This window comes from Enhydra lutris, unplaced genomic scaffold, assembly GCF_002288905.1.
Source record: "Enhydra lutris kenyoni isolate GAN:26980312 unplaced genomic scaffold, ASM228890v2 scaffoldscaffold82, whole genome shotgun sequence".
In the NCBI taxonomy this organism is placed as follows: domain Eukaryota; kingdom Metazoa; phylum Chordata; class Mammalia; order Carnivora; family Mustelidae; genus Enhydra; species Enhydra lutris.
In genome coordinates this window covers 3,232,871-3,250,408 of record NW_019154166.1, presented here as the reverse complement: position 1 = coordinate 3,250,408, position 17,538 = coordinate 3,232,871, and the positions used below count along the sequence as shown (strand labels likewise).

General features: G+C 54.4%; 1 protein-coding gene across 1 annotated transcript in view; it reads left to right on the top strand.

Moving 5' to 3' along the window:
- LOC111161090 (phosphoinositide-3-kinase regulatory subunit 6) overlaps positions 1-17,538 on the top strand; it is a 31,137-nt gene that overhangs the window by 12,468 nt on the left and 1,131 nt on the right. Inside the window, exons 11-19 of the mRNA XM_022524573.1 lie at positions 1,022-1,445; positions 1,766-1,844; positions 2,600-2,722; positions 5,389-5,499; positions 9,095-9,182; positions 9,451-9,521; positions 10,031-10,121; positions 10,936-11,051; positions 17,314-17,426. Coding sequence (XP_022380281.1) covers positions 1,022-1,445; positions 1,766-1,844; positions 2,600-2,722; positions 5,389-5,499; positions 9,095-9,182; positions 9,451-9,521; positions 10,031-10,121; positions 10,936-11,051; positions 17,314-17,426 — 1,216 coding nt within the window. The remainder of the gene's footprint in view (positions 1-1,021; positions 1,446-1,765; positions 1,845-2,599; positions 2,723-5,388; positions 5,500-9,094; positions 9,183-9,450; positions 9,522-10,030; positions 10,122-10,935; positions 11,052-17,313; positions 17,427-17,538) is intronic.

Here is a 17,538-nt window from a genome sequence, read left to right as displayed (position 1 = left end):
CCTGGCTGGCGGGGAGCTGGCTGGAAGGAGGGGTGTGTGTATGTCTGCGTGCGTGCGTGTGTGTGTGTGTGTGTGTGTGTGCGCGCGCGCGCACGCGCGTGAAACTGTCTTCACGGGTCTGTGTCCGTCTGTGACTATGTGTACTGTGTCTGCATGTCTGTATGTGTGTCCGCATTCTGTGTGTGTCCACGTGTGTGCTCCTTAGTGCCTGAGTTGTTCTGCATATGCAGAAGGACCCATTTTCTCCATGTCAGAATAGCTCAGTGCATTAGCCGCTGGCCTCCTGGGATTAGGAATTGCCGGATGCCATGCTGACCCCAACAATGAATGTCCCTAAGAAGGGACACAATGACAGTGACATGAAAGAAGTTACCGTTCCCACAGCTGGACGGGAGCCCTTCCAGAGAGACCCGCCTGCCTGACACTTATGTCCACACTGGTGTTCCCATGCAGCTATCCCCAGCCCTTCTCCAGCCAGGCAGGGGGTGGGGGCACAAGGGTGTGGATCATGGCGGGAAGTGCTGGGCTAGTGAACTGGGTCCAAGTCCTGGCACTTCCTTTCATGTTCTGGGTCACGCTAGACTGACTCAGTTTTCTCATGGATAATAAAATGGAAGTAGATTAGAAAAGCCTAGAAGTCTTTCCTGGAGCAGGTATGGTCTGTTCTCTATGTCCCAGGGGAAGCTACAGACCGGGGGAGGATGGGAGGAAGCCAGGGAGTGGATATGATAAAGAAGACTCCAGGGTCAGCTAAATGGGAGTTACTGAGTGAAGATGACTTCTTTACTGCAGGACTTCTCAGAGCCTTTAACATGTTTACTAATGGAACTCAACTACAGGTGGCAGGAATATTCAGGGTTCTCCATCTTTGTTGGCCGCAGAACCTTTGTTCCTTCATGGGGCTTCTGTTGGGCTGACTGGTGTTTGAGAAACCTGGAACCACAGGCCTTCCTGGGGTGAGGCCCTGCCAGCCTCCCGTAACTTCTCTCCCCTGACGGTCCCCTTGTTCTCTGCATCCCAGGGAAGGAGCTGGTCCTCTTCCTGCGCCCGCGATCCCAGTTGCGCCTCAGTGCCGACTTGGAGGCCTTGGATCTGCAGGGCCTCTGGCCAGACCAGGAGCTGGCCCGGGCGTCCATGCTGTCCACTGACAGTGGCATCGAGCGGGACCTGCCCATGGGGGCTGATGAGCTGCCTGTCCCCGGCAGCCCTGAGATGGAGCGTGCTGGGCTGCAGCGCAAAGGAGGCATCAAGAAGCGGGTGTGGCCCGCCGACATTTTGATGCCTGCGTGCTGGGACGGGCCCCAGGGACTGCACCGCAGGACAGGCCTGCCCAGCGGAGATGGGAGGATGCTGCCGGGGGTCTCTCGGCTTCACACAGCCAGGGTGCTGGTCCTGGGGGACGACAGGATGCTGGGGCGCCTGGCCCAGGCCTACCACTGCCTCAGGTAGGGCCCTGTGGCGGGCGGCTGGTGGGGGGACAGCTGGGGACAGGGTGGGAGGGCCTGGCCAGGATGCAGCAGGGGTGCGGTCAGACCCCGCCATCACCCAGCACCATGCTTACCAGCTCAGCTCTTTCCCGTGAGCTCCGTAATCCTTGCCACCGCCCCCTCCGCCCCTGAGACAGACATTACTGTACGTATTCTATAGCTGAGATCGCCGCCCCCCCACCCCCAGACCGCCTAGAGTAACGATCAGAACCGGGATGTGGAATTGTCTGAAGCCGCAGCACCTGCCCTTACCCCTGTGCTCTGCTGCCTCTTGCCAGGAAACGGGAGGCCCAGAAGTTCTGCCTGACCCCCAGACTCAGCCTGCAGCTCTACTATATCCCCGTGCTGGCGCCTGAGGTGGCAGGGCAGGGCAGGGCGGGGCAGGGGAGGGGGGACGTGGGGGAGGACCAAGGGGCTGTCCGCAGCAGGGGTCTGGCTTAGGGGCCAAGCAACCACATCCCTGACACCAGGGGCTAGGACCGTCCTTCCTTAGGATGCGGGGCCAGGAGAGCCCTTCCAGGGCAGGTCTGTGTCCCAGGACCCCCAGACCCGGGCCCTGGAGGCTGAATGTCCCCTCCTGGGGGCAGCCTGCCCATTGCTGAATTTTGTTTGGCTTTTCTAATGGAATTCATTGGAAGTGTCTGTTCAAACAGGGGCCACCTTTCTCTCTCTCTCTCTCTCTCTCTCTCTCTCACACACATACACATACGCAGGCACGTGCACACCACACTTCCTGGGGTCACATAAAAGGAAATTTCAGGCAGTGGGAGCCCCCTGATTTATTGGGGGATGGGGGACAAGCTTACCCTTGCAGCTTTGCATTTCTATTGTCCCACTCAGTTTGCTTTTGGGGAGCATTAAATTCAAAGCAGTCCTTGTCTCTCCACTTCCAAGGCTCATGGTCATTTTTCGATGTCCCTGGCAAGTGGCCCTCCATCCAAGGTATCCCAGTTTCACTGGGAGAGTAAAACCCAATCGTCTTCACATGGCAGAGAAACTGAGAGAGAACCAAGAGGTTCAGTGATTGACCAGTTTGCCTAGGGGACCCTCTGGCCGGGAAGAAAGTCCCAAGAGACTGGGCTGATGGGTCTGCCCTGTCCCCCTGTCCCCAGGAGCCGGCGACAAGCAGACATTCGGAGCTCCGAGAGCTGGCGGCGTTCCTGGGCCGCGCAGACCCGTGGTACCAGAACACAGTCAACACACTCTGCCCGGCCATCCACAAGCTGGCAGAGATGGTAGGGGAGATGCGAGGGTAGGGGGGAGGTGGGAGGGGCCCATTTTCAGATACCACCCCTGGCTCTCAGCCTCAAGAGTCAGCCCCAGGGTCCCCCAGGGTGGGATGAGGCTGGAAGGGAGCACAAGAGAGGAGCCCTAACCAGCTCATGCTGGAGCTCTTAGCAGGCACCTGTTTGGGGGTGGGGGGACACTGGGGAAAATATGAAGCAGAACATTCTCCCGTAAGTGTATAGGCCGATTCGTTCCTTCTCTTCTGGGGTTCCTGGGACAGTCTCTGTGATTGTAAGAGCCCGTGCTTCCTGAGAGCTCCCACGGGCTCAACACTCAGCAGCCCTACCAAGTACAGGCACTCTTACGGGTGGGTGCTAACGTTGCCATGTCCCCATTGTACAGATCAAGCCGCCGGGGTGCAAAGAAATTAGGTAACTTTGTCCGAAGTGGCGAGATGAGAGGTAGAGTCCTGCTTGGAACCAGAGCATATCCTCTTGACCACAAAACCAGGCTATACCCCCAACCTTCCTGGGCGGGGCGGTAGGGAGGGAGCTCCCACCTTTTACTGACTTGAAAAGGCCTTCATCTATTAGGAGAATCTTTTTTATATCTTTCCAGTAAACTCTACCTCCATGTGGGGCTCAAACTCGCGACCCTGAGATTAAGAGTCTTTTAGTTCCACTGACTGAGCCAGCCGGGCAGGCACCACTCCTATTAAGAGACTTTTAACCTTTTTGGGGTTGCAGACATTTTTTCCCACTTTTGTTTACTTGCTTGTCAAGTTCCTCAGTAGCGGTTTTTTGACTTACAGAAGTTTGATATTTCTATGCAGTTACACACAGGACTTTATTCTTTGTGATACCGGAGTCCTGCTTCAAGAGGTCTTCTCCACAGACTGAATTATATCCAAGATTAAATTAATATTCACTCATCATTTCCCGGGACTTTTCAGGTCTCGGTTTCTCCATTTAAATAACCTGCCTGCGATCGATTTCAGGGCTGAGTGTGAGGCACGCAAATTGCTTTTTTCCAAATGCTCAGCCCGTTGTCCTAAAGCTATTTATTGCATGAGCCATCTTGCCCCATCAGTCTGAAATGCCAGTTTTATCATCTGCTAAGTTTCTACAGATGCTTGAGTTTATTCTGGGACACTTACTCTTTCTTGTCAATCCATTCATTTCCGGCCACGTTAGCATTTTTTAATTTAAGAGCTGGCAGGGCAAGCCTATCCCCTTACTCTTCTTCTTGGAAACCTTTCAGACTGTGTTTGTTTCTGTTTGTTTCCAGATAAATATTAGAAATGTGGTCAAGTTGTTTTTTTTTTAATCCCCCCCCCTCAGGATTTCGATTGGAATTTGGAGGCGAGTCAGCCTCTTTTAGGGGGTTATGCACCTTGATTTTAGGTACCTGATTTCTGACTTGACAGTCTACTTGATTGGGGTGTTTTTCTTGTACCTTCTTGTGGAGGTGTCGGGGGAGGCCTCCTCCCTGAGTTACCGCTTACCCAAAAAAATGTCTTTGTGTATGCACAGGAGACTCTTTAGCTGGGTATTGAAATACTTTTTCCTCAAAACCTGGAGGCTGTTAGAGGAGGAAGATCTTACTTGTGCTCTCTCTCTCTCTCCCTTTTTTTTTTTTTTTTGAAGATTTTATTTATTTGACAGAGAGAGAGAGCACAAGTAGGTAGAGAGGCAGGCGGCGGGGAGGGGAAGCAGGCTCCCCGCTGAGCAGAGAGCCCGATGCGGGGCTCGATCCCAGGACCCTGAGATCATGACCTGAGCCGAAGGCGGAGGCTTTAACCCACTGAGCCACCCAGGTGCCCCTTACTTATGCTCTTTTGTCAGTTAGTTTTTATTTTCATGCTGGGACATATGTGGGATTTGGGCCCTCCCTGCTCTCCTTGCCCTCAGAGTTAACGATTTGTACAGCCCCAGTGTTTCCTCCCAAAGCGGTTTCCATGTGAAGAGATTGGAAACAGTGTAGGTGAGGACAGCCTTGTTGGAGTACATTCTCTGTTCCTCCATGTGGCCTTTCTGAAGGGAGCAGTGTTTCTATAGACCAGACGGGAGAGTCTGGTCTATAGAGAGTTATAGGATCAGATATGGGTTGGATGAGATCAACTTTAGCTGCTTTCCAATTCTGGTACTATGTAAGCATTCTGTTTATCTAAAAGGAAAAAAAATCTGATGGTTCTGCTTTATAACCATAGGAGGAAGGTGTGTAGGACATGACACTAGTGTTTTTCCGATAGCCCACACATGTAAATTAATCTGTTGATATATGGAGATACCCCAAGAGTGAAAGAGACAGCAGATCCCCTCACTTCTCAAGCCGCAGGTCACTTGACCAGTGAGTGGCTGGAACCCAGCCCAGACTCAGTGATCGTTGGCTGTAATCTCAGGCATCTTGTCTATCCCAAGCACCCTACTCAGTGCCTTCGACCTAGAGGCACCCCAAGTGTCTTTGTGCAAGTGGAATGAATCGAGGACGGACTGCCTGGGTTAGGAGTGGAAATCAGGGGGAAGGAAAGGGCTGGAGTGTGTTTGAGTGCCCAGCTGGATTAGTGCCCAACAGAGGATATGTGGGACCATTAGAGTTTCTCTGTTACCAGAATAGCAGCCCCCACAACTGCATGGAGCCCCCATAACTGAAGACCTTCTCTGCCCCCTCACAGCCCCCTTCCCTGGACACATCCCGGACTGTGGACCCCTTCATCCTGGATGTCATCACCTACTATGTTCGCATGGGCACCCAACCCATCTACTTCCAGATCTACACTGTCAAGGTCAGTATTCCCAACCCTGGGACTCCATGGGTAGCACACCAGCAGGACCCTGGGATGCCACCCCCAAACACCCTGGCTCTGGGGAAATGCAGGTACCAGGGCACGAATCACAGACTCACTGGTCTTGGTTGTTAACTGTAGCTTCCCAATCTTTGAATACATCAGATAATTCCCAGCCTCAAAGACCTCCAGCACAAGCAGAAGAACTTGCTCACGAGGAGGGATGCCTTAGGCCCTGACCCTGTGGTGGACTGGGGACAGGCAACTGGGAAAGTAATTACCAGGAATTGCTTTACCTCGGAAATCCTAGATGCTCACTTTCCAGTCTCTGATCACAGATTCTCGTCCTGGCAAGACCCTCACATCTTCTCCCCCAGAACCTGCCTCCTTAGCCTGCAAGGTTTCTATTCTTTTCCGTGCTAAATGTGTGGCCCAGTGACAGGGCCTGGGAGGGAGAGATGAAGAATCTGACTCTTCCCAGACTTTGTCTTGAGCTTAACTCCCACCTTGTCTTCAAGCTCCCAGGCTCAAATGGCAGCAGGGAAGTCAAAATTTTAAACCCTCTGGTTCCCAAGGCTGTCTAGCTCTTGTAGGCTGATCCAGCCAGAAAGGGGCCCTCTTGGAAGAGCAGTGTTTCTGTCCTCTGTGCCAAGTTCGACCAGTGTCTGCTGACAGTTGTTGCTTTCTTAGTGTCCCTCCCTGACACACCCCTGCATCTCTACTCCCTGATGCTTCCACCTCCGTAGACATGGGGTCTGAGCACGGGGCTCCAGCAGGGAGGCCTCCCAGTCCCCATGGGGTGGAAGGATGCTCACTGCCCTCCACTCCTCCTGGCACCTGTTTTGTGTTGGGGAAGACCCGCAGTTGCAAGTAACAGACATATAAAAACCAGCGTCGGGAGAAGAGCTGTATCGGCTCACCTCGCCAGCAAGGGCAGAGTTGACCGGCTTTGGCAAAGCTGGGTATGATGGGTACCGCACCTGTCTCTTTCGTCTCCCTTCCTGGCGACCAGATGACCCGCAGCCATCCTGGGCCAGCATTTTTTTCAAACTCAGCAACCCCAGTGGGGAGAGGGTGTCCCTTTTCCAGTGGGATCAAGGCTAGTGCCTATCTGTATGCCTGTCACTGTGGCCCAGGAGGTGAGTCACACGTCCGTCCCTCCTGAAGCCAGCGCTGTGGGGCTAGATGGCCTGACCACCATCTCCGTATTTTCTGTCCCACTCTGTCCTCCAACCAGGCATTCTGGCTCTTCTGACACTGTTCTTGCCAGTGACCTCCAGACGCCAGGCCCGAAGGACGCTCTCCTGTTCTCTCTTTTGGACCCTTTTCTGCATTTGGCACCGTGGGCCACGATACTTTTTTCCTTTACTATACAATTACATGTATGATATCCATGTGTGCATCACAATTGCAAAATGAAGGCACACATCTCCCCCCTCATGAAGCCCGCCCCTCGCCTGACTTCTGGAACCTTCTCTCCTGCTTCTCCTCCTCTGCAACCTACAGGGAGGCTTCCTTGCCCAGCAGCCCCTTCTTTCTGTCTTTGCTTTCCATACACGCCCCGATGCTCCTGCCTCCATGGCTTTGCCCACGCCATGCCCTACCCTGGACTGCCCTTCTCGACCCTACCTCGTCCCCCCCGCATCCTCGCCAGCCCTCACCTCTGCTCCTCTTGCCCCCCAAGCAGGCTCAGGTGCTTCTCCCGTGTCCACAGCGCTGTGGGGACAGCCCTTGCTTTTCCCTCCGGCTCGGTCACATGCCTGCTCTGTGCATTGATCCCCACCAAAACTGTGCGTCCTTGGAAAGATGGGTCCGCATTTTGTGTGAATCTCATTTTTTAGAAGTTTTATCTTTAAATAATCTCTGCACCCAGCATGGGGCTTGAACCCACAATCCTGAGATCGAGAGCTGTACACTCTACCCAGCGAGCCAGCCAGGGGCCCCTTGAATCTGAGTGTTGAGTCTCCTACCACTAACACAATAAATGGTGTATGTATGGGCGTGTGTGTGCGTGTGTGCATGTGCGTGACGACTGTGGATCCGTGTGGCACCGGAAGGCCGGCGGGGGACCCGGGTGTGGGGTCAGAGGCCCGGTGGGGTGGCAGAGAGTCCACAGCCTTGCTGGTCCCTCCACTTGCTTGCTCTGTGGTCATGGGCACCTCAACTTCTCTAAAATTCATTCTGTCCGCCTATCAAGGAGGCACGATGAATTTCACCAGCCTTAGGGGTGTTGTGAGGCTTCAAATATGGTAAAGCGTGGGGGGGAGGGGCAGGGCAAGGAGGAGGGCACGTGGAGGATTCCAGAGCAGCGGCTGAGATGTTGAATGACAGCCCAGCTTTGCCGCCTGTGACGTCGGGCCCGTCAGCACACATCTCTGAGCCTCGGTGTCCGGTGTCCTAAAAGGGGGTCATTGAGACCTACCCCCTGGGGCTGCTGGGGGTTAAAGGAGGTCACATAGGTCAAGGGCCTTTCTCAGGGTGTCCAGTGCAGAGTAAGGTTGCAACAAAAGGGACTCTTGAGACTCCTCCCCGACCAGGTGTTGGTCCCTTATGTCCCGTTCACCCAAAGACCCGGCCTGCATCACCCCCGCAAACGTCTGTGGCAGAGCTGATGTCCGCAGGCACGTGTCCTGGGCTTCTGCAGGGGCCCCCCTGCTAGTGCAAGTCCATTGTCTGTTTCCGTGAGTCTCCACTCCCATATTCTGGGGGAGGCCCCGCACCGCCCCGTTCCGTTCCCCGGAGGTTTCTGGGGGCCGCCTCTGCCATTCCTGTCTCCTTCTGGATTCTCCTTCCCTGGGCATCCCACGGTGGGTCTTTCCCCTCTTTTTGACCTCAGTGAGGGATGTAGGCCCTTTCTTGGGTTTCCAAAAGACAATACAACACAAAGTGGAATGAATGGGAGAAACCTCTCACAGTGCAGGTAAAGGGAGTAAACATTTTGGCACCACAAAGGAAAGGTTAGGCGTCCGTCCACAGTCAAGGCCTTCAGCCGGAGGCCCCAGGAGCGTACCTGCCCCCCCTCACGGATCTGGGTTTATGGGCGCGGGCAGCCACGGGCAGAGACCGCTAGAAGGAACTTAATCGTGTGGCTTGGGGCTCGAGTTAGGTGATTTGAGGGAGGTGCCCCCAAAGCGGGACTGTGCCCCAGCCCCCCTCCCGTGGCCACGCTTCCCCACTGCACTACCCAGCTCCCCTCAGAGGCCCCTCCTGCCCCAGATTTCTGCCCCCAACTGCCCGTAGTGGCTCAGCTCCCTCTAGCCCTTCTTTCCCAGCCTGCCTTGCAATGCCAAGTCAGGAATGTGGTTCCCCTCTCTGGCCCTCACCAGACACAGCCCCACCCCGCGTGAATTCCGAGCCCCCCTCCCCCCCACCCATTAGATGGTAGTGGGTACAGGGGGTTTTGAGACCAGCTTCTTCCCCAATTTATCAAGTCATTACGTGGCTGGAGACATGTGGACCACAGGTGCAGGAAGTCACTGAATGTGGCTCAGAATCTAGCATTAGTAGGATGGTGGGCCACCCAGGCTCTGGGGGAGCAGCTCACGGCAAAGCTGGCCTCCTCACAACCTCCTCCCGCCCCCCTACTTCCCTCCAGATATTCAGGGACCTGAGCCAAGGCCCTGCAGAGGACATTTTCCTCACCGAGCTGAAGGTGGACGTCCAAGACTCCAGACTCCCCAAAGGTGAGCGTCCATCCCCCCCTCCCACGGGAGTGGCCTCAGCTCCCCCTCGAGCCCGTTTCCAGAAAGTCCTCCCGCCTCTCACCTCCGCTGAATACCGGATGCCCTTGGCTCAGCCAAGCCTGCCTGGACTGGTGCTTCCTTCCATGCAGGGGGAGAGGCTGTCAAGATTCAGGAGCACAGCTCGCCCCCAGTGAGGTGGACAGCGGGGCGGGAGGGGCAGGAGGGGCGGGAACCCCCCACCCTCAGCCTCTTCTCCCCTGTCCCTCAGATGGCTTTTCCCCCAGGAGGAAGGGCGCGGCTGAAGGCCCGGGGGCCGAGCTGTCCATCTGCTACCAGAAGGTGCGTGGCCGTGGGCGTGCTCAGAGGAAGGGGGGCGGGAGGGGGGACGGCAGGGTCGAAGCAGGTGTCAGACGTGCAAATGGGAGCAGACAGAGCCAGAAGAACTTTCAGCCCCTTTTCTTGAAGCTTCCCCCAGGCTTCTCCCAGCCTTTGGAGAGTTTTGCTGGGATGGGCAGATTACAGTCGACCTCGCATGCAGCCCAGGAGGCCATCTGATTTCAGGAACGGGGGGCTGTCCCATCGCTCAAAAATCCCTTCCTCCCTGGCCAACCAGACGCTTGAACTGATGTCAACAGAGACATATTCCCTTGGGTCTGGGAGGCTGAATGTGCTGTCCGTGGCCAAGAGTGCTCTAAGCCTTTCTCCTCCAGCCCCTTGTTGGTGACACGAGTGACACAGACAAGAATCTCAGTCAGGGCCGGGGCGGGAAGCAGGACTGTCGACACGAGGATGCCCAGGGATAGGGCTCTTCTGAGGACCCCGTCTGTTTCTGCCTCCCCCCTCCCCAGGCTCTGCTCAGCCACCGCGCCCAAGTGGTCACCGGTTCCCTGCGGGCCACTGGGCTGGTCCTGAAGGCCCTTCCAACCAGTGACACTGATGGTGAGAAGCGGGGACAGCAGAGAGAGGCAGAGAAGGCACGACAAGCAGGGTGGATGGGGGAGAAGGAGACTGACAGTCGAGTGACTGTAGACGGGGAGAGCCAGGAGAGTTGGGCCTCCACCTGTTCCTGAGATCCTAGAGTCAGGTTGAGTCACTCCGGTGCTGGGCCCAGGGCTGCCCAGCAGGTACCTGGGCGAGGCTCGGGAGCCACCATCAGGCTCGTCACCAGCGGGTAACATACCGTAGCCGTGGCTTCTGGCTACGCCCTGTAGCCTGATGAGACACCCGCTAGAGGTTGGAGAGACCACGGGGAGGCAGGTGCATTTATCCACCTTCCTCTGCGCTGGGCCCCAGATCTAGCTGTGCTGGGTCTGGAGATGTTGTATTGCGAATGTCGTTCCACGGGACAGGAACTCTCCAGTTCACAGAAGGCACCGCTGGTCCCAGTTATGTAATTCTGGCCAATGACCTGATTAGAGCTATACAGTGGATAATCAGAGAGTCGGTCTAATTACCTAACTACCTAAGTCTAAAATGGGGACGATAAAAGATTCTGATTTAGGTGCATATCGTAAATTAACATATGAGCTCTCTCGTTAGCTCCCCGGTCTTCTGGAATGATGAAAAGTTTTGTTAGGTGGATTGACGTCACCAAACACCTTCATTGGAGGCCAGACCAGGTTCAAAGCCAACACCTCAACTCTTTGAGTCCTAGGAGTTAGGCATCATTGCTGTTAGCAGCTTTTTACTGGAGAGGTAATGAAGCCAGAAAAATGACCCCCGTCAAGGTCACATCCCACCTCATTCCTCCCAGGTTCGGGACCCCCCCAGGCCGCACATTCTGCTGCTCCCATCACAGACCACACGTGCCTGAATGTCAGCGTGACGGAGGTAGTCAAGTCCTCCAACTTGGCGGGCAGGTCCTTCTCTGTAAGTACGGGGCCCATTGAGGTACTCAGGGACGGTGGCTGGGAGCCTGGGGTGTTCTGAGAAGGGGAAATCACTTCTGAGCCTTGGCCATCGAAGCACATCTTCCTATCGGAAAGAATCTGCCTTTCCCCAACCTGAGAAGTCCTGAGCATGAGTAAGGCAGAGTTAGGGTCTTGCTTTCCACCTGCTGGGCCTCCAAGGACCTAGAACATGCCTGAAAAATAGAAACTCCAGGCACGTTCTGGCTGCCCCCGCATGACCAGCATTCAGACTCCTGTGCAGCAAACCTCGGACCACATCGAACCAGTTCTAACCTCGCTGCCCTTGGCCCTTATTGATACTTACTGATTGCAATTCCCTTACTGGTACAGACCTAGGACCTGCCCATATGCTCTGTATCTGTTGGCCACTCTGGACTTCACTTCCCTACTCGGCTGGGATGTGAGTCCCATGATTACACCTGAACCCTGTTCCAGACTCCCACCCCTCCCCCCACACCACCTACCAGGGAGACACTTGGGATCAAGCCACCTACTCAGTCTGTATGCTCTGCGTGCTTCTAGAATAAATCCCACATCCACGGAGCAAACACCTGACCTCCCACCTCAGCAGGACCCTTCGCATCGCTTGAGCCTCTCGCATCTCTTCCGGTTCCTTTTCTCCAGCGCGGACCCTCTCTGCCGCTCCTCCCTCATAACCTGGAAATGTGCTCGGGTCTTCTCCATCCTGGAAGGAAAATCTCTACCATGACCCACTTACCTCTCTAGCAACTAGTATACTCCTTCCCTTCCCTTTAACCTATAAAAAAAAAGTTTAGTGATATGCAGGAAGTGCAAAACAAAACAAAACACAAGTAAAACCTCTTTGAGTCCTATTTTCTAGAGAAGATGCGTGTTACTATTCCAAGAGCAAACATCCAGCCTCCTTTTGTATATCTGTGCATGATGGATAGCTACAGACACACGGGTGCTTCCTTCCTTGTAGGTCTCCTCAGCTGGGAGCTCCTGCCTGTTGGGGTTTTATCTGTGGGAAACCAGGGTCGAAAACTTGACCCTCTAGAGAAATTCTGCTTCTGGGCTATTATCAGCCCAGGACCATATTTCGAGTGAATTTCTAGCTCAGAAATTCCCAGACCAGGCAGACAGTGAACACGTATAGCCCAGACCCACTGAAGGGTAGACTGTGGCTTGGAATTCCCAGGGGAGACTCATCCTCCTCACCCCATAACACAGGTGCTGGTTTTCTTTCGATGATAGCATAGACTTTAAGAGTCATTGAAGGGGATCTCAGTTTCCAGTCCCTTGGGCCTGTCCCCAGGTCCCCATGACTGTTGAAACCCAAGCCCCTTGATTCCAGTCATCACCAAATGCCCTTGGGACAACCAGAGCATCTGACCCACGCGACCTCAACTTGAGAACTTATATGGCTTTTTCTTCACTGCATCATATAGGATTGATTTTTCAATAGCCTGCAATAACTAAGGAGGACATGTGTGTTTTCTGTCTACAGAATACAAAGTAAGGTACTTAATTACTAGGTGAAACACATCATTACTCTAATCTGCAGCGTAGAAGTGTTGGTCTACGTCATCTTTCCAAACTAAGAAAGCTTTGTCCGTATTCCCGGTATGGCTTCGATTTTATCAATTCGATCTCAGTTGGTTCAAACACAATGTTCTAGTTTCTGACACTGCTGCTGGGATACAGGATGCCTTCTTCTGCCCAGTCTTTGTAGAAGACTGTTCCTTTCTCTCCCTTTCTAGAAGCTTCTGACGTTTCACCTCATAGAAGGTTCTGGAATAGCCTTGGTGGAATCTTTCTCATTCATTATCATAGATCTTTAAAGGACATCATCAGTCTGGAGACTCCCATCTTTTGTTTCTAACATGTTTTCTAGTGTTTTAAAAATTATTTCCTTCCTCTTTCCTCTTTTTCTCAAAGTTCTACATAATGGATACAGTGGAGACATAATGGATACAATTCATTGTGACTTTTTGGCCCCTTTCCCTGGACTCTTTCCTAAACAGGTTCCTTAAATAGCTCCTTAAATAGCTACTGTTATCAACTTTTGGCTCACTTCTCTCATTTCCTGGACTCCAGAACCCACATACGTGGTTTGAGTCCGATGTGTTCAGGACACCCAAATCTCTATCCCCTGCTTGGACAGTTGCCCCCCCTGAGTTTCTGACTCTGCATTCAACTCCGCATGAACCAGACGCCCCACAACACCCCAAACTCAAGACCTGCGAAACCAAAGCCCAGCGACGGCCTGGGTTCAGAGCTCGGCTCTGCCATTTACCAGCTGTGTGACTTCAGGCGAGGTAATCAACCTGCCTGTGCCTCAGTCTCACCACCTGTAAATGGGGATGATAGTAATAGCTCTGACTTTACCCAGTTGTTGTGGGGAGCAAAACGATGGGCCCATGCAAAGCTCTCAGAAGAGTGCGTGGCCAAGTATGTGCTAAAAGTATGTGCTAACAGTCATCTTTAATTCATCTCCTCCCCTCACCCCCCCGCCGCCCACCGCCGTGGCTGACCTCTCTATGGTACCATCAGTACCCAGTCATCTCTGCCAGAGTTCTGGGAGTCCCCTCGGAGACCTCCTCTTCCTCCCTTCCCTGTTTTCTGCTGGTTTTCTCTCTCAGCACTTCTCGAACCTCTCCCTTCCCCCAGCCCCCTCCTGAGCCACCTAGGTTGTCAAACCACCCTTTTGCCCAGGACTGAGGACTGCTTCCTGGGGTGTGCGACATTCTGCGCTAAAGCCCGGACAGTCCCAGGCAAACAGGACAGGTTGGTCACCCTAGGTCCAGACCTACACCGTCCCCTTTTCCTGGACACACACCATGGCCTCCTAGCTGTTCCCCTGATGTCACTGCAGTGCCCCTTAGGTCCCCCCTCCACATCTCTCTGCCTGAGTGTTCTTTCTAAAATAAAACTTGGATGTACCTGTCCGTGCTTAAAACCCCTCTGTCACTTCCCAGGGCAGAGAAATTTCATTGTGGCATGGTGTCGCTTCTCTTCCACTCCATCCACAACCCCAGCCGGCATCTGCAGGCCCTTTACCCCTAGCATGTGGAAGTGTTCTCAAAGACACACATCCGTGCCTTTGTTCAGGTGTTGTACGTGGTCTGAAACCCGGTCCCAACTTCCTCTTCCCCATCTTCTTTTCGAAGCTCCTTCAAATTGCAACTCTGGTGTTGTCTCCCCCAGGAGGCCCTCCTAGATGCTCTTCCCCCTTCCCTCCACACCCTGCCCCGCCCCCCACCGCACTGCTGGGTAAGCTAGGGTTACAGCCCTGGGGACCCAGCCAGGGGAGCAGGCGAAACACCATTAATTGGCACGATCCCCGTATGGCAATGGACTGCGAGTGCCTTGGACTCGGCCCTCGTCCTCCGGGTCCTCCCCATTCTCCCCAGCACTCGGAGCACTCAGCGTGCCGTCTTGCCCACAGCTGGTGCTCCCAGATGTTTGCTGAAGCCTCTAGCCTGTCCCTGCCCCCGCCCCCTCTGGGACTTCAGCCCCGACCCAAGTGCTTCTGAGACAGCCCCCTCTGCTGCAGGGGAGCTCCGATTGGCTGGAGCTGAAACCTGCCTTCCTCCTGCACAGCCTCAGACTCCAAGGTGGACCCCTTTACCCTCCTGCATTTCCTCTTTGCAGGTCAGTTCCCTGCGACAGTTTCTGTTTCGAATGACCTCTCTAAACAATCTAAACTTCTCGCCCTATCGAGTTCCCTTTGACCCTGCACCGCCTTCCTGGGGGAAATTCCAGGAGCCCTTCTTCACTCTTGGATCCCAGGCCGGATCTGCACCGATGGGTGGATGATGAACGTCCAGCAGCAGCGGAGGCTCCTGGCGAGCTAGAGCGAAGGGCATTCTCTGCTAGGAGACCGGCAGCGCAAGGGCACTCACTGTGGCTGGCTTGCTGTGTCTAAGAGGCAGCGACGATATTGGCCAGACTGTGATGTTGGTGTAGGAAAATAGTGGGAGATGAGGCAGGAACGGTGGGATTGGAGCTCTGGGGGCCTGGGAGGTGGGCCCACACCATTCACCAGTAGGCCCACTATTCACCAGTAGTGAACTGGGAGCTGAGATGGAGACCCCTTGCACATTTGGCTGGCCTGGACTTTCCAACTGACCTCCAGGGCTGCATCTATAGAGTGAAATCCGAGTCCTGGGGTCCCCCACAGACCAAAGCCAGGCAGGTCTGCATGTGTTCAAGCAGGCAGGCCACAAAGGGGAAATGAAGGCATCTGTCCGCACGGCACACAGGTGGAAGGAGGCCTGCGGACTGCCTCTGGCTACCTGGAGGGCTGGGTCATGGGAGCCCGGATCCTGCTGGGAGTTACCTAGAGCGGCCTGACCCAGAGAAGGAGCACTGCGTTGGGAGTCTGGGAGCTGTGTCCCACACCTACTACTGAAAGCTTTAGAAGATGACAGTCAGTCCCTCCAGACCTCGGTCTTGTCCCTGTGGGAACCCGGGGTGTCCCTCACCAGTGGGGCTCAGTTCAGGTGGGGTCCCCCAAGCTATCGTAATGCATCTGGCTTTCCCATCCCTCAGCCCGCACAGGACCCCAGCCTCCCTGCAGTCCCTCCAGGTACTTCTGGAAGGTCTTGGACATCCCCGGGCTCACAGTCATCCAGCTGGCAGTCTGGTCAGTGTCCACTAGGTTCCACTGCCCGCCACAGGGCCGCAGCTGCCCCACCATAGCTGAGGGCCCCAAAGCTGCCATTGGTCCTGATGAACAGCAGGGGAGAAGTCCTCTCTCCTTTTGTGTCACCTTCTGTCTAGCGAGGCTTGGGTCCTTCTGCCTTTGCTCCCAACCCACCTGTTCCAGCTCATAAACGAGTCTTTAGACAGAGTTATGGCAGGAGGGGGCTTGGGCTAAGAGAACAGAGAAAGAATCCACAGCGGGGTCCCCATCCCCTTCGATGACTAAAGCTGCTACTCATGCTTGGCTCCTTGCACACCTGTAGTTAAGAAGGAGAGTAACAACAGGCCAACAAATACAGGGCTTACCGTGTCCTGGCCACTCGGTGTATTTCCTCCCCTTTAATGTTCACAAAATAATCCTACAAGGTAATTGCTATTACTACTGTGTTTTTGTTTTTGTTTTTCTCAATAGGTGGGAAATAAAAGCACAGAGATTAAGAAACATGCCCAAAGTCACACAGCTAGTAAGTGGCAGAGTTGAGATCGCAACCCAGGCAGGCTATCTGTAGGGCATCTGGGTGGCTCAGTCGGTTAAGCGTCCGACTCTTGATTTCAGCTCCACACTCAGTGGCAGAGGGTGGGGGTCTGCCTGAGATTCTCTCTCTCTGCCCCTCCCCCTGTTCTCTCTCTCTCTCAAATAAATAAATCTTTCTTTAAAAAAAAAAGCAGGGGGCACCTGGGTGGCTCAGTGGGTTAAGCCGCTGCCTTCGGCTCAGGTCATGATCTCAGGGTCCTGGGATCGAGTCCCGCATCGGGCTCTCTGCTCAGCCAGGAGCCTGCTTCCCTCTCTCTCTCTCTCTGCCTGCCTCTCTGCCTACTTGTGATCTGTCCCTGTCAAATAAATAAATAAAATCTTTAAAAAAATAAATAAATAAAAAAATAAATAAAAAAAAAGAAAAGTCCTTGCCTGGGCTCCACTCCAGACCCCTTAAATCAGGACCTCTAACTTTATATTTTGGAAAGGTGATTCTTAGGAGAAGCCAGGGTTTGAGAATTCTTGAACAAGAATGAACCCTAAAGGCTCAGAATGTTGTGGGAATGAACCACCCAGAACCGCTGTCTGCATGTCGGGGGGTGAAAGGCCCCCTGAATGCCCCACCTGTGTCTGGCTCCTAGATGATTCCATGATACAGGGAGCTACAGGTCTGGTCTGCGTCATGAGGGCAGGTGGCCGCTTCCCAGGGAAATAATTTTGTGTGTAATCCCACTGTGAGAACGGCAGTCAGGACTCAGAGAACCCCCCAAATCCTGCCCCCAACACTGAACATGCAACCCATGTGCCTGGGATATGGGGGCGCTGGGGCCCCTGGATAACCTGGCAAGCACCGGCCCCAGCATTCCCGGTCGTTTGAGATCTAGGACAACAGATTGGGAAAACAATTGCTGGAACGAGAGACCCAAGGTCCAAGGGGGAGCCCAGAGGCTCCAGGTCACTTGCAGGAAGAGAGCTGGGGACCCCGTGGGCTGGACTGCGGAAATACATTGAGAGAGGAGGAGGAGTTGGCAAGGCTGTCTGTCGCAAAGGTGACACTCACATGAGCTCTTGGTTGTAGACGGTGACAAACACCTTCCGGATGGCCACCATCCAGATCCAGAGCCAGGACCAGAGGCTCCTGACGCTGCTGCTGGACAAGGACGGTCGGCGAACGTACAGGGATGTGGTCAGGTGAGGCTGGGCCTCGCCCCCACTCCGTGTCCCATGGAGCCAGCTCCTACCACCCCCTGCCTCTAGCCTACGACGCAGGCAGACCTTGGGGCGGGGCAGGTGTGGTCCACCT